This window comes from Oncorhynchus masou, chromosome 15 (genome assembly GCF_036934945.1).
Source record: "Oncorhynchus masou masou isolate Uvic2021 chromosome 15, UVic_Omas_1.1, whole genome shotgun sequence".
Taxonomy (NCBI): domain Eukaryota; kingdom Metazoa; phylum Chordata; class Actinopteri; order Salmoniformes; family Salmonidae; genus Oncorhynchus; species Oncorhynchus masou.
This window is the reverse complement of record NC_088226.1, coordinates 54,492,867-54,517,170: the sequence shown is the minus strand read 5'-3', so window position 1 is coordinate 54,517,170 and position 24,304 is coordinate 54,492,867. Positions and strand designations below refer to the sequence as shown.

General features: G+C 47.2%; 1 protein-coding gene across 2 annotated transcripts in view; it reads right to left on the bottom strand.

The window, feature by feature from the left end:
• The window catches only part of LOC135556466 (metalloprotease TIKI2-like), a 111,447-nt gene that overhangs the window by 23,808 nt on the left and 63,335 nt on the right, over positions 1–24,304 (bottom strand). For both annotated transcript variants that reach the window (XM_064989696.1, XM_064989695.1), the window contains exons 3-4: positions 17,180–17,326; positions 9,087–9,261 (exon numbers count right to left, since the gene is read on the bottom strand). In XM_064989696.1, the coding sequence (XP_064845768.1) occupies positions 9,087–9,261; positions 17,180–17,326 (322 nt within the window). The remainder of the gene's footprint in view (positions 1–9,086; positions 9,262–17,179; positions 17,327–24,304) is intronic.

Here is a 24,304-nt window from a genome sequence, read left to right as displayed (position 1 = left end):
CCACTGTCACTGTAACGCCACTCTCACTGTAACGCCACTCTCACTGTAACGCCACTCTCACTGTAACAACACTGTCACTGTAACACCACTCTCACTGTAACAACACTGTCACTGTAACACCACTCATACTGTAACACCACTGTCACTGTAACACCACTCATACTGTAACACCACTGTCACAGTAACACCTCTCTCACTGTAACAGCACTCTCAATGTAACAACACTGTCACTGTAACGCCACTCGCATTGTAACAAAACTCTCACTGTAACACCACTGTCACTGTAACACCACTCTCACTGTAACACCACTCATACTGTAACGCCAATCTCAATGTAACAACACTGTCACTGTAACACCACTCTCACTGTAACACCACTCTCACTGTAACGCCACTCTCACTGTAACACCAATCTCACTGTAACGCCACTCTCACTCTCACGACACTGTCACTGTAACGCCACTGTCACTGTAACACCACTCTCACTGTAACGCCACTCTCACTGTAACAACACTGTCACTGTAACACCACTCTCACTGTAACAACACTGTCACTGTAACACCAATCATACTGTAACACCACTGTCACTGTAACACCACTCATACTATAACACCACTGTCACTGTAACACCACTCTCACTGTAACAGCACTCTCAATGTAACACCACTCATACTGTAACGCCACTCTCACGGTAACGCCACTCTCACTGTAACGCCACTCTCACTGTAACAACAGTGTCACTGTAATGCCACTAACTGTAACGACACTCCCACTGTAACGCCACTCTCACTGTAACACCACTCTCACTGTAACACCACTCTCACTGTAACACCACTCTCACTGTAACACCGCTCTCATTGTAACGCCACTCTCACTGTAACAACACTGTCACTGTAACGCCACTCTCACTGTAACAACAGTGTCACTGTAATGCCACTAACTGTAACGCCACTCTCACTGTAACGACACTCCCACTGTAACACCACTCTCACTGTAACACCACTCTCACTGTAACACCACTCTCACTGTAACACCACTGTCAATGTAACACCACTCTGACTGTAACACCACTCATACTGTAACGCCACTCTCACTGTAACAAAACTGTCACTGTAACGCCACTCTCACTGTAACACCAATTTCACTGTAACGCCTCTCTTACTGTAACACCACTCTCACTGTAACTCCACTCATACTGTAACAACACTGTCACTGTAACGCCACTCTCACTGTTACACCACTGTCACTGTAACGCCACTCTCACTGTAACACCACTCTCACTGTAACACCTCTCTTACTGTAACACCACTCTCAATGTAACAACACTCTCAATGTAACAACACTCTCAATGTAACAACACTATCTCTGTAACGCCACTCTCATTGTAATGAAACTCTCACTGTAACACCACTGTCACTGTAACACCACTCATACTGTAACACCACTCTCACTGTAACACCACTCTCACTGTAACACCACTCTCACTGTAACAACAGTGTCACTGTAACACCACTCTCACTGTAACAACATTGTCACTGTAACACCAATCATACTGTAACACCACTGTCACTGTAACACCACTCATACTGTAACACCACTGTCACTGTAACACCACTCTCACTGTAACAGCACTCTCAATGTAACACCACTCATACTGTAACGCCACTCTCACTGTAATGCCACTCTCACTGTAACGCCACTGTCACTGTAACGCCACTCTCACTGTAACAACAGTGTCACTGTAATGCCACTAACTGTAACGCCACTCTCACTGTAACGACACTCCCACTGTAACGCCACTCTCACTGTAAACCCACTCTCACTGTAACACCACTCTCACTGTAACACCACTCTCACTGTAACACCGCTCTCATTGTAACGCCACTCTCACTGTAACAACACTGTCACTGTAACGCCACTCTCACTGTAACAACAGTGTCACTGTAATGCCACTAACTGTAACGTCACTCTCACTGTAACGACACTCCCACTGTAACGCCACTCTCACTGTAACACCACTCTCACTGTAACACCACTCTCACTGTAACACCACTGTCAATGTAACACCTCTCTTACTGTAACACCACTCTCACTGTAACACCACTCTCACTGTAACGCCTCTCTTACTGTAACACCACTCTCACTGTAACTCCAATCATACTGTAACAACACTGTCACTGTAACGCCACTCTCACTGTTACACCACTGTCACTGTAACGCCACTCTCACTGTAACACCACTCTCACTGTAACACCTCTCTTACTGTAACACCACTCTCAATGTAACAACACTCTCAATGTAACAACACTCTCAATGTAACAACACTATCTCTGTAACGCCACTCTCATTGTAATGAAACTCTCACTGTAACACCACTGTCACTGTAACACCACTCATACTGTAACACCACTCTCACTGTAACACCACTCTCACTGTAACACCACTCTCACTGTAACACCACTCTCACTGTAACAACAGTGTCACTGTAACGCCACTAATTGTAACGCCACTCTCACTGTAACACCAATCTCACTGTAACGCCACTCTCACTCTCACGACACTGTCACTGTAACGCCACTGTCACTGTAACGCCACTGTCACTGTAACGCCACTGTCACTGTAACAACACTGTCACTGTAACACCACTCTCACTGTAACAACACTGTCACTGTAACACCACTCATACTGTAACACCACTGTCACTGTAACACCACTCATACTGTAACACCACTGTCACAGTAACACCACTCTCACTGTAACAGCACTCTCAATGTAACAACACTGTCACTGTAACGCCACTCGCATTGTAACAAAACTCTCACTGTAACACCACTGTCACTGTAACACCACTCTCACTGTAAAACCACTCTCACTGTAACATCACTCATACTGTAACGCCAATCTCAATGTAACAACACTGTCACTGTAACACCACTCTCACTGTAACACCATTCTCACTGTAACACCTCTCTCACTGTAACACCACGGTCACTGTCACACCACTGCCACTGTAACACCACTCTCACTGTAACACCACTCATACTGTAACGCCACTCTCACTGAAACACCACTCTCACTGTAACGCCACTCTCACTGTAACAACACTGTCACTGTAACGCCACTCTTACTGTAACAACAGTGTCACTGTAATGCCACTAACTGTAACGCCACTCTCACTGTAACGACACTCCCACTGTAACGCCACTCTCACTGTAACACCACTGTCACTGTAACACCACTGTCACTGTAACACCACTCTCACTGTAACACCACTCATACTGTAACGCCACTCTCTATGTAACAACACTGTAACTGTAACACCACACTCACTGTAACACCATTATAACTGGAGTGGCGGTACAGTGGGAGTGACACCACTCTCACTGTAACGCCACTCTCACTGTAACAACACTGTCACTGAAACACCACTCTAACTGTAACGCCACTCTCACTGTAACAACACTGTCACTGTAACGCCACTCTCACTGTAACAACAGTGTCACTGTAATGCCACTAACTGTAACGACACTCCCACTGTAACACCACTGTCACTGTAACACCACTGTCACTGTAACACCACTCTCACTGTAACACCACTCATACTGTAACGCCACTCTCTATGTAACAACACTGTAACTGTAACACCACACTCACTGTAACACCATTATAACTGGAGTGGCGGTACAGTGGGAGTGACACCACTCTCACTGTAACGCCACTCTCACTGTAACAACACTGTCACTGAAACACCACTCTAACTGTAACGCCACTCTCACTGTAACAACAGTGTCACTGTAATGCCACTAACTGTAACGACACTCCCACTGTAACGCCACTCTCACTGTAACACCACTCTCACTGTAACACCACTCTCATTGTAACGCCACTCTCACTGTAACAACACTGTCACTGTAACGCCACTCTCACTGTAACAACAGTGTCACTGTAACGCCACTCTCACTGTAACACCACTGTCACTGTAACACCACTCATACTGTAACACCACTGTCACTGTAACGCCACTGTCATGGTAACAACACTGTCACTGTAACGCCACTCTCACTGTAACAACAGTGTCACTGTAATGCCACTAACTGTAACGCCACTCTCACTGAAACGACACTCCCACTGTAACGCCACTCTCACTGTAACACTCTCTCACTGTAACACCACTGTCACTGTAACACCACTCTCACTGTAACACCACTCTCACTGTAATGCCACTCTCACTGAAACAACACTGTCACTGTAACGCCACTCTCACTGTAACAACACTGTCACTGTAATGCCACTCTCACTCACACCACTGTCACTGTAACACCACTGTCACTGTAACGCCACTGTCACTGTAACGCCACTCTCACTGTAACGCCACTGTCACTGTAACACTACTCTCACTGTAACACCACTGTGATGGTAACACCACTGTCACTGTAACACCACCCATACTGTAACACCAGTGTCACTGTAACACCACTCATACTGTAACACCACTGTCACTGTTACACCACTGTCACTGTAACACCACGGTCACTGTAACACCACGGTCACTGTAACACCACTCTCACTGTAACAACAGTCAATGTAACACCACTCTCACTGTAACACCACTCTCACTGTAACGCATCTCTTACTGTAACACCACTCTCACTGTAACAACACTGTCACTGTAACGCCACTCTCACTGTAACAACACTGTCACTGTAACGCCACTCTCACTGTAACACCACTCTCACTGTAACGCCTCTCTTACTGTAACACCACTCTCACTGTAACACCACTCTCACAACACTGTCACTGTAACGCCACTCTCACTGTAACACCACTGTCACTGTAACGCCACTCTCACTGTAACACACTATTTCTCCTCCAGCTCTGCTTTGCTCTGAAGAGTCTGCAGCTGGGATGATGGAGAGGGTGTCAGAGAAGGCCCTGGACGGATGGGCCAAGACAGACAGACACAGACATAGAAATACAAACAGACAGTGATGATACAGAGACAGAAATACTATGATTAAGACAGAGACAGACGGACAGACGGATATGAAAGCAGAGACAGACAGAGCTGAGCCAATAAACTGACAGAAAGAAGACGATGGCAGAGTACAGTGTTCCCATAGGCCTCACCAGTACTATGCTCTATGGCTAAATCTATAAGGTGCTATGCACATTTATCAGCCAATTTAACACTTCATAAGTAAAGTGTTAGCAGAAGATGATGTCAGAAGGTGACTGTGGGATATTTTGATATCTGCTTCTCTGAGAGCTGCTTCAGGCGCCTGGGAGAGAACCTAGAGGAAACGTAGTTCTCCACGGCCTGGCGCTCGCGTCTGTACTCCTGGGTTACCGCCCGGTTATGGCCGCGCTGCTGTCATGTTTCTCATCAGCTCACACTACCTGTCAGCCCTCACACACACACAGACACTGACACATAGTCACACACACACACCGGCCTGTCAGCTGAAGGAACGCAGACAGACAGACAGATGGCCAACAGGTGACTTGGCACTATCCTGTTCACCAGGCACCCAGGTGAGGTCATCACAGGCCATACACCAAATCTTATACACCAGTTCTATATCTCCAACTCCACCCTACACCAGCCCTACATCAGAGTCAATACATCCAACTCCACCCTACACCAGCCCAACATCAGAGTCTATACCACCAAATCTACCCTACAACAGCCCTACACCACAGTCTATACCTCCAACTCCACCCTACACCAACCCTACATCAGAGTCAATACCTCCAACTCCACCTTACACCAGCCCTACATCAGGCTATACCTCCAACTCCACCCTACACTAGCCCTACATCAGAGTCTATACCTTCAAACCTACCATAAACCAGCCCTACATCAGTCTATACCTCCAACTCTACCCTACACGAGCCCTATATCAGAGTCTATAGCTTCAATTCCACCCTACAACAGCCCTACATCAGTCTATATCTCCAACTCCACCCTACACCAGCCCTACATCAGAGTATATACCTCCCACTTCACCCTACACCAGCCCTACATCAGAGTCTATACCTCCAACTCCACCCTACAACAGCCCTACATCAGAGTCTATACCTCCAACTCCACCCTACAACAGCCCTACATCACAGTCTATATCTCCAACTCCACCCTACACCAGCCTTACATCAGAGTATATACCTCCCACTTCACCCTACACCAGCCCTACATCAGAGTCTATACCTCTAACTCCACCCTACACCAGCCCTACATCAGAGTCTATACCTCCAACTCCACCCTACAACAGCCCTACATCGCAGTCTATATCTCCAACTCCACCCTACACCAGCCTTACATCAGAGTATATACCTCCCACTTCACCCTACACCAGCCCTACATCAGAGACTATACCTCTAACTCCACCCTACACCAGCCCTACATCAGAGTCTATACCTCCAACTCCACCCTACAACAGCCCTACATCGCAGTCTATATCTCCAACTCCACCCTACACCAGCCTTACATCAGAGTATATACCTCCCACTTCACCCTACACCAGCCCTACATCAGAGTCTATACCTCTAACTCCACCCTACACCAGCCTTACATCAGAGTCTATACCTCCCACTTCACCCTACACCAGCCCTACATCAGAGTCTATATCTCCAACTCCACCCTACACCAGCCTTACATCAGAGTATATACCTCCCACTTCACCCTACACCAGCCCTACATCAGAGTCTATACCTCCAACTCCACCCTACAACAGCCCTACATCACAGTCTATATCTCCAACTCCACCCTACACCAGCCTTACATCAGAGTATATACCTCCCACTTCACCCTACACCAGCCCTACATCAGAGTCTATATCTCCAACTCCACCCTACACCAGCCCTACATCAGAGTCTATACCTCCAACTCCACCCTACACCAGCCCTACATCAGAGTCTATATCTCCAACTCCACCCTACAACAGCCCTACATCACAGTCTATACCTCCAACTCCACCCTACACCAGCCCTACATCAGAGTGGTGTAGAATGGGGGGAAAAAAGAGCAATGTTATCGGACACATTTTTAGCAGTACTTCCTCAAAGTGTTCTATATAGTCCCATTGCCTACAAGCCCAGTAGCAAAGTCTTATTTTCAATGACGGCCTATGAACAGTGGGTTAACTGCCTGTTCAGGGGCAGAACGACAGACAGACTGGGAGGACTGGTTTGGTTCACTTGTATCTGTGGATTTCAGGATCCCAATGAAAACACACAGTTTAATAATGGAAGGATGTATCTTCAGATTCATCAAGGGTTATTTCCACCACCGGTTCACTGGAATGCTGGTCATAGATGTATTTATTAGATGAAAATCAACTCATTACTTCTAATACACATACAGTGTGTACACTTGTGAACACACAGCTATAGTACACTTACTGTATAATCATGCACACACACACACACACACACACACACACACATAATGTGCACACACATACTGTACACACACATACTGTGCACACACATACTGTGTACACTCTATCTCTGCACAGCTGGTTATTGCTGCAGTGGCCTTGTCCAAACACTGGGTAGAAGGAGCGAGGGAGTGAAAAATGCTCAGAGGAAGGAACCAGGCGATCAGCATTAATCATGCAGTATGGTGCACAGCACTAAGCACACACCCAGGAGACTGCACCACCCATTTACACACATACACACACTTCCCTCTCCCCCAGGACACACTGCAACATTCAGGAAACATTAGCAGCATTAGTGTGGAATGATAATTGAAACAAACATCTCATGGTTTCTTCATTTCTGGATTTGGGAGGGAACTGCTGTTGTGTGTGTGTGTGTGTTCGTGCATGTGTGTATTTTACATGTGTTTCTACATGCCAGAGATCTGGGAACAATTGAAGACTATTATTGTCCTGCACTTTCTCCAGTTTTCAAACACAAGATTGAGAGCATTTTGCTCAGCGTAAACACACATTAACATGGGTACAAACACTAACCAGACACAAACCTGATGTCTCTTTCTCGCTCGCTGCCACCCCCCCCCCCCCCCATACACACAAACACACACAAGCAGACATTCAGACACTGTGCAGATGTAGATGTAACTGTATCCGTGAGCATTCCTTGCCTCCACTGAGATGTTGGGTGTAAGCTCCTCTCCTCTCCTCTCCTCTCTACGCCCCATTAGTCTTTACTGGTGGCTGGGGAGAGCTAACGGTGGGCTGAGGTGCAGGGCAGCACTGTGAACATGGCCTCCAGCCTTCATCTGTCTCCTGTCCTCTGGCTGCCAAAACCCACCTCTGACTGGGCCATAAAGACAGGTAATCTATCATTTACTACTCTCGCCGTCATCCACCCTGCAGCCACATCCAGCTCCCTATGTCAAGTAACTAAGCTTCAGTGTTTGTAAAAGACGAACACACAGTTTCTGTGAGCACAACAGAGTACCAGAGATGGGGTCCCATAGAGGTGCCCATAGGCACAGATCTAGGTTGAGCTTACCCTCCCTAAATCCTAACCTAACCCTTTCGTTCCAGTTCTCTGCTGCCTGTGACTGGAACGAATTGCAAAAATCGCTGAAGTTGGAGACTTTTATCTCCCTCACCAACTTCAAACATCTGCTATCTGAGCAGCTAACCGATCGCTGCAGCTGTACATAGTCTATCGGTAAATAGCACACCCAATTTTACCTACCTCATCCCCATACTGTTTATATTTATTTACTTTTCTGCTCTTTTGCCACACTAATATCTCTACCTGTACATGACCATCTGATCATTTATCACCCCAGTGTTAATCTGCAAAATTGTAATTATTCGCCTACCTCCTCATGCCTTTTGCACACAATGTATATAGACTCTCTTTTTTTCTACTGTGTTATTTACTTGTTAATTGTTTACTCCATGTGTAACTCTGTGTTGTCTGTTCACACTGCTATGCTTTATCTTGGCCAGGTCGCAGTTGCACATGAGAACTTGTTCTCAACTAGCCTACCTGGTTAAAAAAAGGTTAAAAAAATAATAATAAAGTGGTAAAATGTGAAACTGACCTTAGATGAGTGTAATGTGGTTAACTGGACTCATAACCTTACAACCATTCCCACTCACCTGCACCAAAAGCAAAGAAGAAGGTCTGGGAGGGGTTTCGCTGGATGAGGGCGGAGATGCGGCGTGCCATTCGCTCATTGCGTTTGTAGATGAGCTCCTGGCGGAAGTAGTTGTCAATCTGAAGTGCCGTGGTCTTCTCATGGGCCGGCAGGGAACTGTTGATGAAGTGAGGGAGCTGAGAGAGGGGGGGGGGGAGAAGGAAGGGGAAAGAGAGAATGGAAGAGAGGGAGGGGAAAGAGAAGGACAGAGTGGGAGAACGAGGGAAGAGGAAAGAGTGGACAGAGTGAGAGAAGAGGAAAGAGAGCAGGACAGAGTGGGAGAACCAGGGAAGAGGAAAGAGACAAGGACAGAGTCGGAGAGGGAGGGTGTTAGTGACGTCCTGGCACACACAAGTGCCTATGTGAGACCTGGCAGGAGAAAGTGTTCCTGACATTTGTGCCAGCGTGTGTTGCATGACAGCCTGGTGGAAAATGACCACCAGAGAGAGAGAGAGACAGAGAGACAGAGAGACAGAGAGACAGAGAGACAGAAAGAGAGAGAGACAGAGAGAGAGAGAGAGAGAGAGAGAGAGAGACAGAGAGAGAGACAGAGAGAGAGAAAAAATGACACAGCTCTACTCTGCTGATGTGTGTGTGTGTGTTTGCATGCCTGCTTGCGTGTGTGTGTGTGAATGTGTGTTTAATTGGGGTTTGATTGATTTACAGCAGACAGCTTCCTGGATGTAGTCAGCTCTTGGCCAGCTCAGAGGGATAGGCAGTCCATTAATCTGCAGAGATGATCAGGGGTCCAGGAGGAGCAGAAGGAGAGGGAGGTCTTGTGTTTAGAGGGGGGCCTCAAGGGCCACGGATACAGAGGCCCTGCTCTATTATAAAGCTGCTCTGAAAGACACACACACACCGGGGGCCAGAGGAGGCAGCAGAGCAGACTGCATCTGAGCCCCATCCCTGTGCTGTTCTCTGGGAGTATCCTGTTCACTTCCTTCCAGCTCTGGGGTCAAAGCATTTGTTAGGAGCAAGTTCCTCTCCACTTCCTGACCAGGGCTACTCCCCCCAGTGGAGATGGAGGGAGTGAGGGGGGAGGAGGGAGGGTAATGACAGGAAGGGGTTATCAGGAGAGAGGTCAGAGAGAACAGGGCTGTGCGTGGGCTGTGCGTGGGCTGTGCGTGGGCTGTGAGAGAGAGAGAGAGAGAGAGAGAGAGAGAGAGAGAGAGAGAGAAGAGTGTATCATGTCTCTTGTGGCTTTAAAGACTGATTGCCCAGAGGGCCTTGAAAAGTACTGTATGATGTACTGTATGTTCTGGACACCTGTAGCTGCTGTGTCTTATTGAGCTGCAGCACTAAAAGTCATGAGGAGGACTGGAGAGCTGAAAGCCGAGGGAGCATGGAAAGCTCCTAATCACGTACATGTGTGTGTCTGTGATGGGTTGCGCTGAGACATAGATGGGTCAGCTGTCGTACTCCTGTTAGCATGCAGTCTATCTCACACACTCCCCCAAAACACTCTCATCCCTCTCTCCCATCTCACACTCTCTTAATCTCCTCTCTCTGTCTCTCACCAATATCTCTGTCTGTCTCTCTCTGTCACCTCTCTCTCTCTCTTAATCTCCTCTCTCTGTCTCTCTCTCACCAATAATATCTCTGTCTGTCTCTCTTTGTCACCTCTCTGTCTCTTAATCTCCTCTCTCTGTCTCTTAATCTCCTCTCTCTGTCTCTCTCTCTCGCTCTCTCTTGCAGTGCATGCTGGGAGTTTTTTGGAGTTTGAGTGTTTGGTATGGAGGGCTCTGTCCTAACTAATGTTCTTTATTCTGTCCTTGGTCTTTTCTTTACATGTATTTTTTCTATAGTGGAGGGTTAACGCACTATTTGTTTTAGCGGTATCCAAAGATTTTTTTAAATTAGGGCAGGAGAGGACAGAGTTAGGTTTGGAAGGTGTGGTGTGCGCGATGGCTTCTCAGCCTAGCGCGGAGGAGACGCTGTCGATACGGCATGGATTCAGGCGTGTTCCTTAGAATGGAGTTAAAGTGGAGGAGGTTCTGCTTGCAGTCAGTGAACAGGTAGGAGCTGAAAAAATACATTCTGCTTCTAGGATGAACAAAGCTGTGGTTGTCTTCATGAAAAGAGCAAATTTGGTTGGTAGGCTAATTACTTGTGGAATATTTGGAAGGGGTGTTGGTGCAAATTTCACCTCTTTCTACCCCTTCGACCAGGGTGGTAGTTGCAAATTTGCCTCCGTTTATTACAGATGATCAAATCAGGAAAGAGCTGAGTCGTTTCGGTAAGTTTGCTAGCGGTTTTCGTGTACTGTCGGCAGGCTTTCAGACAGATGCCGTTAAGCACGTTGTTTTGTTCCGGAGGCAAGTGTTTATGTTTCTGAAAAACAATGAACAACAGCTAAATGTGCATTTTAAAGTGAGGCATGGTGAGGGGCTCTACGCAGGGTTTGCCAGCACAGATAGTCTACTGTGTTTTGAGTGTCGGGATTTGGGGAATAAAAGCTTTGCGTGCCACATAAAGGCCGCAGACAAGGTGAGGGCACAAGCGCCAGTGGGGGAAATCGAGGTCAACGTGCAGGGGGCAATGAGATGCAGAGGTTGGGCCTAGTCATGCTATGGATGGTGGTGTAGATCAGACTGGGTGTAGTCATGCTATGGATGGTGGTGTAGATGAGTCTGGGCCTAGTCATGCTATGGATGGTGGTGTAGATGAGGCTGGGTCTAGTCAGGTTATGTATGGTGGTGTAGATGAGGCTGGGTCTAGTCAGGTTATGTATGGTGGTGTTGATGAGGCTGGGTCTAGTCTGGTTATGCTAGTGGATGAGGAGAGTATAGTGGGGAAGTGTAAGAGACTAGGGGGGGGAGGAGGGTGTCAAGCAGAAAAGGAAAAAGGGTGTGGTCAAAAGCACCATGGAACCTTTTCCTGGTGCTGGGGTGGAGGTCCTGACCAGAGAGGAAGGGGCAGGTGGTCAGGATGGGAGATGGAGAGGAGGAAAGTGAATCTGAGGAAGAGGACGATGAGGAGTTATTTATCCAAGAAAGTTTGTAAGATCAGTACAACATGCTATGAAAAATGAGGGGCATGGTGTCCTCTCATCCAGGAAACGGTTTAGGTTGGGGAAGTGGGTCACAACTGTGCGTAAGGATCTACTTTCAGACACTTTAGATGTATAGTTTCTTTCTGGCACTGAGGCTTTTTGAGCTTTGCAATTAGTCTCTTTCTTTGCTGGCTTTTCTCACACTCTTTATGGAGACTCTTCGGTAGGCTCGCTCAATATAAATGGCGCGGGAAAGAGGAGTGTGTTGGGTGAATATGTCATACAAAAAAAGGTAGGGGTGTTGTTTCTGCAGGAGACTCATAGTGATGTGTTGAATGAAGTCAATTGGGGGCTCTGGTGGAAAGGGACATGTTGTTTACATGTCCAGGAATCAGAGCAATAGGCTGTTGGGCGCTACCATTCTCCTTGTGGGGTTTTCAGATCACCACATAGCCATGGCTCGGCTGTCCATTTCACCAGGGCCTCGGCAAGCATCCTATTGGAAGTTTAATGTAAAGCTCTTACAAGATGCCAATTTTTGCTCAGGTTTCCAGACCTTTTGGGAAAGGTGGGAGCAGTGAAGAGAGGAGTATGAGTCTCTGAGTCAATGGTGGGATGTGGGGAAAGTCCAAATTCTGCTTTTCTGTCAACAATATACAGCTCTCTCATCCTCAGAGGCTAGGAGAGTATTGGGGGAACTAGAGTGTTGTATTAATGAGATGGAGGTAGAGATGGTGGGGCAAGGCAATGTAGGCCTCGAGGCTAATTTAGCTGAATTACGTAGGGACCTGGGCAGTTTTTTCCAGGTTAAAGCAAAGGGAGCACTTGTAAGAGCTAGGTTCTCCATGCTCAAGGAGATGGACGCTCCCAGCTCCTTCTTCTTTGGTTTGGAAAGACAGAGCGGTGAAGCCAAGGGTATGCATAGTCTACGGCTGTCTGGTGGGCGGGTGACCTCTGTGGTGGGGGAGATGCAGGAAGGGACTGTGGTGTTTTATACTGAGTTGTATAGGGCAGAAATGTGTGATCCTGTGTGTGCTCAGGTCTTGTTCGCAGGATTCCCTAAGCTCTCTCTGGCACAGAGGGATGAAATGGACATTCCTCTGTTGTCACATGAACTGGCAGAGTCCGTAACCCAGATGTCCCCCGGTCGTGCACCGGGGGTCGATGGATTCCCAGTGGAGTTTTATAAAATATTCTGGGGAATAATATGACAGGACTTCTTTTGCGTGTTTCGTGAATGTGTCGGGGTAGGAGAGTGGCCGATGAGCTGCCGACGGGCGGCTCGATAGTACATAAGAACCAAACATATTATGTACTGGGATGCTCAATCACGGACAACTTGTTCTTAATCAGGGGCGTGTTGAACTTGTCGAGAGGTTCTAATGTGAACTTCGGACTGGTCTCTTTAGATCAAGAGAAGGCTTTTGATAGAGTGGACCATGAGTATCTGTTTAATGTGATGTCTGTGTTTGGGTTTGGGAAGAGTTCTTTGACCTGTGTGAAGTTGTTGTTTGCTGGGGCGTCATGTATGGTCAAGGTGGGAGGGGGGCCCAGTAGGCCAGTCTGGGTGAGGCAGGGCATTAGACAAGGATGCCCTTTATCTCGGCCGTTATATACACTAGCCATTGAGACTTTTTGGGGACTGCTACGCAAGAGACTGCAGGGAGTGTGCTGGACAGGCATGGATGTGGTGACAGGCATAGCAGTGTCAGTATATGCAGATGACGTTTCTGTGATGGTCAGGATATGCAGGCACTAGAGACCAGTCTGAAGGTGTACGAGGGAGCTTCATCAGATAAGGTAAACTGGGGCAAGAACAAAGCTCTGTTATGTGGGGCATGGGGGGATAAGGCCCCTCCTCTGCTTCCAGGGGGTTTGTAGTGGGGTTGTGAAGGGCTTAAAGTGTTGGGGGTGTACCTGGGCTGGGAGAAGTGGGTCAGGAAGAACTGGGAGGGTCTGTTACAGGCAGTGGTGTCAAGACTGGCCAGGTGGAAGTGGCTCCTGTCCCAAGTGTCATATAGAGGGAGGGTGCTGATAATAAACAACCTGGTGGCATCTTCCGTGTGGCATAAACTGTCTGTCCTCAACCCCCTCCCGCCGGTCTGCTCGCAGAACTGCAACGCAAGCTGGTGGACTTTTTCTGTTCGGGCCATCACTGGCTGAGGGTGGCAGTGTTGTACATGACCGTCCACGAAGGAGGACAGGGCTTGGTGGAACTGGAGAGCAGGGTGGCTGCTTTCCAGCTAAAGGCGGTGCAGAGACTGCTGAACCACACTGATGTCGGCTGGAGGGAACCAGCATGCGCACTGCTGAGGAGAGCTGGTGGATTAGGGTTGGACCGGCAGCTGTTCCTCATGTAGCTGGAGAGGCTGAGTACAGCAGGTCTCTCAGATTTTTACTCTGCAGTGCTGAGGGCCTGGCAGCTGCTAAGGCCCATACGAGAAGGGGGTGTGGGGCCTGGGCTGTGGTTGTGGGAGGAGCCTATCTTCCACAACCCAGCCATCCCTTTGAGATCGGTTCAGTCAGCCACCCTGCAGAGGCAACTGATGTTAGTGGATTTACAAAGGCTGGGAGACCTGCGACTGCTGGGAGAGGAGAGATGGAAAACCCCGGAAGTCCTGGCACAACAAACAGGAATAACGTCTCTTAGGCTGCTGGAGAGAATCCTGGAGGAGGTCCAGGACGTACTGTCTGAGCCGGTAAGGGGGGTGTTTGAGCGGCCAAAGGGGGAGGGGCCACCAATGTTCCCGCCACTGCAGGTGACTGCAGAGACTGGAGACTGGCAAGGGGTCTGGAGGACCTGTTAGATTTTAACACTCTGAGCCTGGGGGAGTTTGAAGGGGTGGGAGGTAAAGCCCTCTACAACCTCTGTGTTAAGGTTAGGAACATTAGGATCCTAACAGGAGTGAATGTATGGTGGGTTTTAAATGGAGGGGGCTCTACAAACCCCCAGTACCAAAGAGGTCAGGGGACCTCCAGTGGAGGGTTCTTCATGGAGCTCTGGCCTCTAACAGCTGGTTGGCACGGGTTGAACCGGGAATCGGGCCGTGTTGTCCTTTCTGTGTAATAAAATAAACTGTGATTGGTGTGTTTTTTGTGTGCGCCAGGTTAATGCCATTAATGTCTCTGTTGGAATGACTGTGTGAGAGGTTGGGGGTGGTTTTTACTGTTGGGATGTTTATAATGGGGTACAAGTACTTTAATAAGTAGAAGGCCAAATGTGTTTTGTTGCATTTTCTGTTTGATCAGGCGAAGTTGTCTATTTGGCTAACAAGGAGGAACAGGGTCAAAGGTGGGGAGATAACAGACCCTTTACTATTGTTTAATGGGATGGTCTCTGCGCGCCTTAGGGTTGAGTTTGACTTCTATAGAATGATAAAAAGTGTGGAGATGTTTCAGGAGATGTGGTGTGTTGGGGGGCTGTCTGTATAGCTGGGGGAAAGTGAGGATATACGGTTGTAGAAGTGGTGTGTTTTTTGGAGAATTGTGATGTATCATGTGGTATCATGTGGTAGATGGAAAGGTGAGTATGGTACATGTATGCAGTACAGGATATATTTAGGTGTTTTATTTTTAAGGGGGTGGTGAGTTTTAAATGAAATTAGAAAGTTTCATTAAAGAAAGACAAAGTCAAAGTCTCTCTCTCTATCAATCTGTCTACTCTCTCTCAAGATCTGGTTTTCATGGCACGTAGTAATGTGGTTAAACACATGATTATTGGTGTATATGACATTGTTTGTAACTTCTTGATACAGCTCTGATCTCTCCTATATCATGTATCTTTACAACTCTCCTTTCTCTTTCTAAATATCTTTTCCCCTCATACTCCTCCCTCTCTTGTGACTCTCTTCTTTCTCAATTTTGCTCTCTCTCTTTCCTCTTTCAATCTCTCTCTTTCTTGTTATATTCTCTCTCTGTCTCGCTCTCTCTCTCTTTCTCTCGGTCTCTCTCTCTCTGTTTCTCTCTCTCTAGGACTGGTGGGTCCTGTGGGACTGGAGGGGGGGGGGGTAAAGAAAAAGGGAGGGAGCCCCATCGGTTCTCTGATGAATGAGGACCGCTAGAGCATTTAATGAAAACAGAGAAGAAAGAGGTGGCCAGTTGGAGGGGGGGGGTGAACCACATGCAGATAACTTATCACAGGAAAGCCCATTAGCTGCAGTCTATCCTGACCGCTCAGGAAATGTGAAATGACAGGGAAACATTTCCTCCCTTCCTCACTCCTGGTTGCAGCCCTGACCAGGGCCTCCGTCTGCATTCTCTCTTTGAACGTCCTAATTGCTCTACACCCTCTGGTGGATTGGCCTGCTCTGCTACGGCTGAGGCGGAGGAATGAGTAGGGCCCTCCGTGTTGAAATCCATTAACCTCGCCCGCCTGCGGCCCATCAGGCCCCAGTAGATGAAGACTGAGTTGGGAGAGCATGGGGCTGGGGATTACTGTCCATTTATCAGGGAACACCTGCTACTCCGGTAGAAAGTTCATAAGGCCTGCCATAGATCAGCACAGCCAGGCACCACCATCAACCATTAGATGGTTATAGCATGTGGTATGGAATGTTAATGTGTTATCATTAGATAAAGACCCCAGGCTCACTGGTCTGATTTAGCGGAGGGACTCAGGAGACAACTGTAGGAGACATGGTCTTTAGGGGCCAAGGATACAGAAGAGAATGTCTTATTCTATCATTTGTCTGGCCGTAATAATACACCTGTGAAGGTAAAGTGATGTAATATGCTGAAATGATCCTAATTAGACGTTGCTGATGTCGTGATCACAGATGATCATGTGTGTGCCATCAGTCTGAAAACATACATAATGGTACAGTGTTAATGAATGTTGAAATATGACCATACCATAATTGGTATGTCAATACAGGATTTATAGTACATGGTGTGTGACGACTATAGTGTGTGTGCATAGTAAGTCACTCCTCTAAGTCTGGGCTTGATTGTTATTTCAATCGGGTGTGTTAGTGCTGGGTAGAAACAAAAGCCTGCATCTTCAGGACCAGGATGGAATAACATGGCTTTAGCCCATTTCCGTCTTTCAGCAATGGTAGATGTACCTGTGAGGTGTCGTGGTTGAAGATGATGGAGCTGAGGTCTCCACAGTTGTAGTGTGTGATGAGGTCCTCGGTGGTGTAGGAGCCCTGCAGACTGCCTGCTCTTACACTCTCATGCTGCAGCAGGGTCTGGTTCAGGGCAAACAGCACCTGTAGAGGGAGGAACTATTAGGCACTTGGCAGTGTGAACAATGACAGCATAACAGCACACTGTTAAAGTCTCATTTTGTTGTGGCTCACACTAACACAGGCATACTGTAGTGGAATTGTATGATGGATAGTTTATAGAAGTTTCTTTCCATTAGTTTCCTAACGTTGCCCATCATGTGCAGACTGGCTAAAACAGACCACAAGAGGCATGGCAGAGCTCCATTTTCTCCACTTCTCCTCTCTCAGGGAAAAATAAGGGAAAATGGAAAAGAGGAAGACTGTCCCTTTAAAAATAGCTCTCTCAGGGCCTCAGCAACATAAATTTACAGCCCCCATTAAAATAAAAAGTAAACCCTCTTTAGAGAGAATTTATGGCGTGCAGCAGCCAGCGGGAGCTGCGACACTGCAGCTGTCCCAGACACCAGTGGTTAACAGTCCCAGCTCCCGCCCCCTCAATCGCACGGCCGCCTCTGACTGGCCTGGCAGGCCCCAGCCAGCTGTCAATCAGGGCTAAGTGTTCTGACAGGAGCGCTAGGTGGAGGGCGTGAGGAACGGAGTGGTTTACTCAGAGTACAGTAGATTGAGTTTCACACCGTCTCACATTCCGCCCACTAACACATTCATGTCCTATGGTGGTGCGGTCAGTTGATTTGCACCCTTGATTACGTACGTATGACTGCATGTTACATCACCGCTGGTAACTCCTAAACCTAATTGCCTCCACCAGGGTTAGTAAAGGAAAGTGATGGCTATACCGTAAATACTGATGGTCGACATCCCGACCGCATGATTTGTGTGTAAGCTTAAGGCCTACAGCTGCACAACTGATCTACCCTAAGTCAACACACTGGTTATATGTAATAATTCACAAAATTATGTTATGTTTTTGCAATCACTTATTGAACTCATAAATGCCTTATTGTATTGTCTTTTTGAATGTTGCTTAAACTTTTTGTTACCTTAACAATGAGCTGAGTACAACCTAGTTCTAAGCTAAATCTTGTGACTCTCTTCTTTCTCTCTCCTTCTCTCTCTCTCTCTCTCTCTCTCTCTCTCTCTCTCTCTCTCTCTCATGTAGTCTGAGGTCATTGTATTTGCTAACCAGTCTTCCAGGCAGTGCCTTAGTAGTGTGCCTCTGTTCTAATGAGGGGAGACAACACTAGAGAGCTGACAGCATGGATGCCTCTCTTTCCCTCTTGCTCCCTCCCTTCTTCCCTCCCTCAGTCCACTCTTTAACCTCATCTCATATTTCCCATTGCATGCAAGCAACCCCAGGACCTCACCCAGCCTTTCTCACTGCAAAGAGAGCGGTGAGCAATCTTATTTATTTTATTAGACGTGTTTTACAATCTATTTTCAGCCAAGGGCCCAGCGCCGTGCTGTCATCCTGCCAAAGAGGTAATCTCAAAATGGGCCTTGATCAAACCTGCGGCCTTAACGGTTAGTGCTGAGTAATTTTGTTTTTTAAACATTGAATGCATTGTGAAATAATGACATTAAAATGATTTTAGAGCTTTTTAATGGAAATTCCAAAGCCCAAAATAGTGAACATTCAATTGCCAAAACATTGAAAATATTCCATTGTCTCTGTCACAGTGTTTTCCAGTACATTGAGTAGCCAGCCAAATAGAAATAGTAGCCAGCCAGCCAGGCCCAAGGAGCTCTATTGTGGTGGTATATACTAATGCTTAGATTCCATCTGAAATACACTGGAAAATAGACCACCCAGATTGAAAACATTTGTTGTGGTATTGTGTAGAAAGACATTACTTTACAATTTAAATGACTGAAAATGTATGAATTCAGTGTATTTTTAGCTGTTTTGGATATTGTCTTGGTTTCCATTTTTTTCAAAATGTTCAGGTTTTTGCTCTCAAAATCAAACTTTTTTTAATAGAAACATTTAGTTGATTCCCTACTAAGGACAACACGTTTTTGAATATTGTTGAATTCCGTTTTAATGCCTGTATTCCGTGAGGGCCCTAATAATCATATTTGGACCAGAATGAGGCCCTCTAATCTTTTCCATTTTTACAAGTGACCTGCCACTGGCATTAAACAAAGCATGTGTGTCCATGTATCCTGATGATTCAACCATATACAGATCAGCAACCACAGCTAATGAAGTCACTGAAACCGTTAACAAAGAGTTTCAGTCAGTTTTGGAATGGGTGGCCAGTAATAAACTGGTCCTGAACATCTCTAAAACTATGAGCATTGTATTTGGTGCAAATCATTCCTTAAGTGCTAGACCTCAGCTGAATCTGGTAATGAATGGTGTGCCTGTTGAACAAGTTGAGAAGACTGAATTTCTTGGCGCTACCTTAGATTGTAAACTGTCATGGTCAAAACATATAGATTCCATGGTTGTAAAGATGGCGAGAGATCTGTCCGTAATAAAGAGCTTCTCTGATTTTTGGACACCATACTAAAAAAAGCTAATTCTGCAGGCTCTAGTTTTGTCTTATCTTGATTATTGTCCAGTCGTGTGGTCCAGTGCTGCAAGGAAAGACCTAGTTCAGCTGCAGCTGACTCAGAAGAGAGCGGCACGTCTTGCTCTTCATTGTAATCAGATGGCTGATATAAATACTATGCTGCCAGTCTCTCTTGGTTAAGAGTTGAGGAGAGACTGACTGCATCACTTCTTCTTTTTATAAGAAACATTAATGTGTTGAAAATCCCAAATTGTTTGCATAGTCAACCTACACACAGCTCTGACACACACACTTATCCCACCAGACATGCCACCAGGGGTCTTTTCACAGTCCCCAAATCCAGAACAAATTCAAGAAAATGTTCAGTATTATATAGAGCTTCTATTGCATGGAACTTCCTTCCATCTCATATTGCTCTAATAAACAGCAAACCTGGTTTAAAAAAAGATCAACACCTCACGACACAATGCCTCTCCCCTATTTGATCTAGATAGTTTGTATGTATGCGTTGATATGTAGGCTACGTATGCCTTTTTAAAAATGTATGTAGTTCTGTCCTTGAGCTGTTCTTGTCTAATAATATTCTGTATTATGTCATTCTGTGTTATGTTTCATGTTGTGTGGAACACAGGAAGAGTAGCTGCTGGTTTTGCAACAGCTAATGAGGATCCTAATAAAATACCAAATATAAAAATACCAAATATTGTTCCTGCTGTGATGATTCACCATCTTCCTCAAATGTTTTTATAATTTATTTTCAGATAATAACCAAAAAGCTGAGGCCTCCCAGTAGCCTATGCAAATTAGAGAGCCAAATTAAGGACTCTCTCATCGATACGATTTGGTAGGCTATACTTACTGACTGACAATGCAATACAATGGACATATAACGGAAGTTACTAATGTAACTATGGCTCTACTAATTCCTGAAGACTGTCAATATGGTTGAAAGCATGGATTACATCCCTCACTCTCCGTGTAGTTTTATGTAACAATAACAAGAAAGTCATGCTAGTGACGTGACAGCATCGGAGGATGTGCCCCCACGGTTCATATAAAACAATACATCAGACCACGCACTCAGAGAATTTTCTCGCTCAAAGATTCCGAGTGACAGGAAAGTACTGACGGTCTACCAGGTATTCGTAGAACCATAGTTACATTTGTAACTTCCGCTCTACTTCATACCTTTCAGAACGTCAGTACAGTGAAAGAATGGATGAGTCATACCAACAAGGTCGCAAGGAATTGCACTACTAACCTCTGATTATTGCACCTGTGCCACTGGAAGAATGGCACAACCCATGGTGTGGCAAGATGTGACGTTGACCCTTTAAAATATTGAGAATATGCAGGGCGACGACCAGGTAGCAGTTGCGCATATCTCATTCAGGGGGATGCCTCTCAGTGCAGTCCAGGATGTGGCTACACCTCTGTTCGAGTGACATATCACACCTTCTAGTACAGGGTGCCCTACACCCTTGTAGGCCTGAGTGATGACATCCACAACCCAGTGTGAAAGCCACTGCTTGGACAATGCAAGGCCTTTTGATTTACCATTGAAGCACAGAAACAACTGGTCTGTCTTCCTGTACTGCTCCGAGGCTTGCATGTAGCCTTTGAGAGAACGGACTGGACACAGGAGATTTGCTCGCTCGTCCTCCTCCACATTCTGGAGAGGAGGGGGGCAGTAGGCCAGCTCGATGGCTTGATTGATGTGAAGGGGTGATAAAACCTTAGGCAAAAAGGCTGGATTGGGCCATAAGGTCACAGCTAGGTCATCTACCTTCCATCGTAGGCAGACAGGACTCATAGAGAGCGTGTGGAGCTCACTCACACGTTTTGCTGATGAAATAGCTAAGAGGAAACCTGTTTCCAGAGAGAACCATTTTATGTCTGGCTCCTCCGTATGCTCGGTAGGGAGGGTTTGTCATAGCCTTCGAAACTAGTGTCAGATCCCAGGATGACGCGAGGACACCTCTGAGGGGATGCAGACGGTGGACACTGTCTTGCCGATTTTCCATCGCTGCCTAAATGGTTAGCCGATATGGCTGAGGCATACACCTTCAAGGTAGAGGCAGAGCAACCAGACTCCAATGGGTACAGAGCAGGACACCGGTTCCTCAGCCCGTGTAGAGCATAATTCGATAAACAGCTTACAGCAACCAGCATACATCATCCTGGATGATGGGGGTCTGGCATTCTGTAACATCTCGATAATAGCAGGATCGCAGCAGAGAGGGTCGTGCTCTTCAGGGGCCACACCCATAGCTGTAGTTGGTCTGGGCAGGGATGCCATATCCTGCAGTGAGAGCAGGTCCTGTCTGTGAGGGAGCTGCCATCTAGGCCATCTGGGGGCTACAAGCAGCAGCCTGTGCTAAGCCTGAGAGACCCTGTGTAGCGTTGCTAAGATCAGAGGGGTCAGAGGGAAAGCATACAATAGGTCCTCGGGCCACGTGTGGGCTAAGGCATACATGCCCAGGACGGCTCTTGGACTCTGCCAGCAAGAACCAGAGGGGGCAGTGGAATGTTTGCTCTGAGGGGAACATGACCACATGTGCTGCCATATCATCGTCCCTACTTGCGGGTGAAGTCTCCATTCCCCCGGGGGTTGTTTATTTCGAGACAAGAAGTCTGCCACCTCAGTCACCTTGCCTGGGAGATGAATGCCTCGTAGGGAGGCCAGATGTGGTAGGGCCCATGTCAGGAGTAGTTTGGCTACCTGGAGGGACTATATTGATCTCAATCCAATCTAATAGTTAACGTGGAACACTGTAGATGTACTGTGATTGTATCAGGACATGTTTGTGTTTGAAAACCAGCAGGAAGTGATTCAGGCTAGGTAAACTGTCTGTCATTCTTGCAGGTCAGAGTCTTGCCAATAAAGGTGACCTTTGGGCTTTTTGTGAAGTTGCTCTTTTCATTGTTCACGGTAAAACCTAGTGTGGTGACATGGATCAGCGCTGTGCCCTCGGGCCAGTCATCGAGGTAAGGAAGGTTCTTGATCCCCTGTAGGTGGCGGGAGCCCGTCATGTATCTTGTGAAGACTTGAGGAGCCAGGGAGAGGCCGAAGGGTAATACTGCGAACTGGTATGCCTGGCCTTGGAAGGCGAACCGCAGAAAACGTCTGTGATCCGGTAACACAGGAACCTGAAAGTAATCGTCCTTTAAGTCCAGGGACATGAACTATTCCCCTGCGGCTACGGTCCGGAGAACATGTGACATGAGAAACGGGAGAACCTTTGGGAAAACCTGCTTTGGGAAAACCTGCTTTGTGAAAAACTGCTTTAAATTCAGACCTGGACGGAAGCCTTCTCCAGGGGAGATGTAATCTTGTTGTTGAGGGTGAGTCAGGCCTCCCTTTGCCCTAACTCTGTGATGCCTGGTTTCTGGGCTGTGGGTTCCACAGCGGTGTAGCCTGCCTCAGCTGTTTTCTACGTTTAGGCCAGCTTCCGCGGGGCCGAAGAGCAGACCGGGGACCACTGGGAGCTTTCTCAGCATCCATTTGGAGTCATCGGACATTGGGGCTTGGGCAAGCCAGAACTGGCAATGAGTCACAACTAGGGTGGACATCAGTCTGCCTAGCAAACACTTGAAGAGATGTGTCATTCAGGTTGCAGAGGTCCAGGTCTGTGTGCTCTGGCTGTTGCATCCTGTTCTGTGCTAGCATGAGCACCGAGAGAGAGATCGCAATGCGGGCCATGCGAGCCGTTGTGTCGTAGGCCCATGACAGTAGCTCATCTGTGGCCTTGCAGGTCTGGGGCAGCAGGCATCATCCTTCAGGTCTGGAGAGAGCTTCGGCTCTTCTATGTATTCATCCACCTTAAGCATATGGTCCAGCCCATGTTGTTTGGCATTTCACATGGCAGACAGCATCCTACTATCCTTGCTGTGGTGAGTGAGAGCCCGTGTGTCAGCCCAGCTTCGCTAAAGGATAGCTGCAGGGGCTGAGGCTTGAGGGTCTTCAAGCTTAGCTAAGGCCGCATGCAGGACAGCAAGTAGTGATGCAGAGCTTTCTTCTGACCCACCTTCAGCATTGAGACTAAATGGGTCCACAACACTGGTTGGCACCTCCTTCGCCATGTTGGACGTGTCATCATCCTGGTCACTAAAGTGCCGGTTTAGTGCCTGAGTGGAGAGCAGGTCATCCTCATGGCTATCTGAGTCCTCTGTTCCGTCCCCAATGCTGAAGGGAGTGCTAGAAGACCCTCAACTCTGGCTAGCCGCACTTCCCTCACCTTCACAGGCAGGATGGCGCAGTAAATGTAGGCATCAGTAAGGGACTCACGCAGGTGGACAACGCCAAGGCAGGCAGGGCACAGCTAAAGACCATCTTCTGCTTGTAGTTCAGCTCCACAAGAGGAGCAGCTATGCATGCCCAGCATCATGGTGATGTGGTGTTCTCTCAGCTCAATGTGAAGAAAAAAATTATATAATATAAATATAAAATATTTGTTATGCAATATTGATTAAGTCAAATTAACTAATATCATAGTAACCGGAGACTGTATTACAACAGCTACCACAATACACAGTAAAGGTA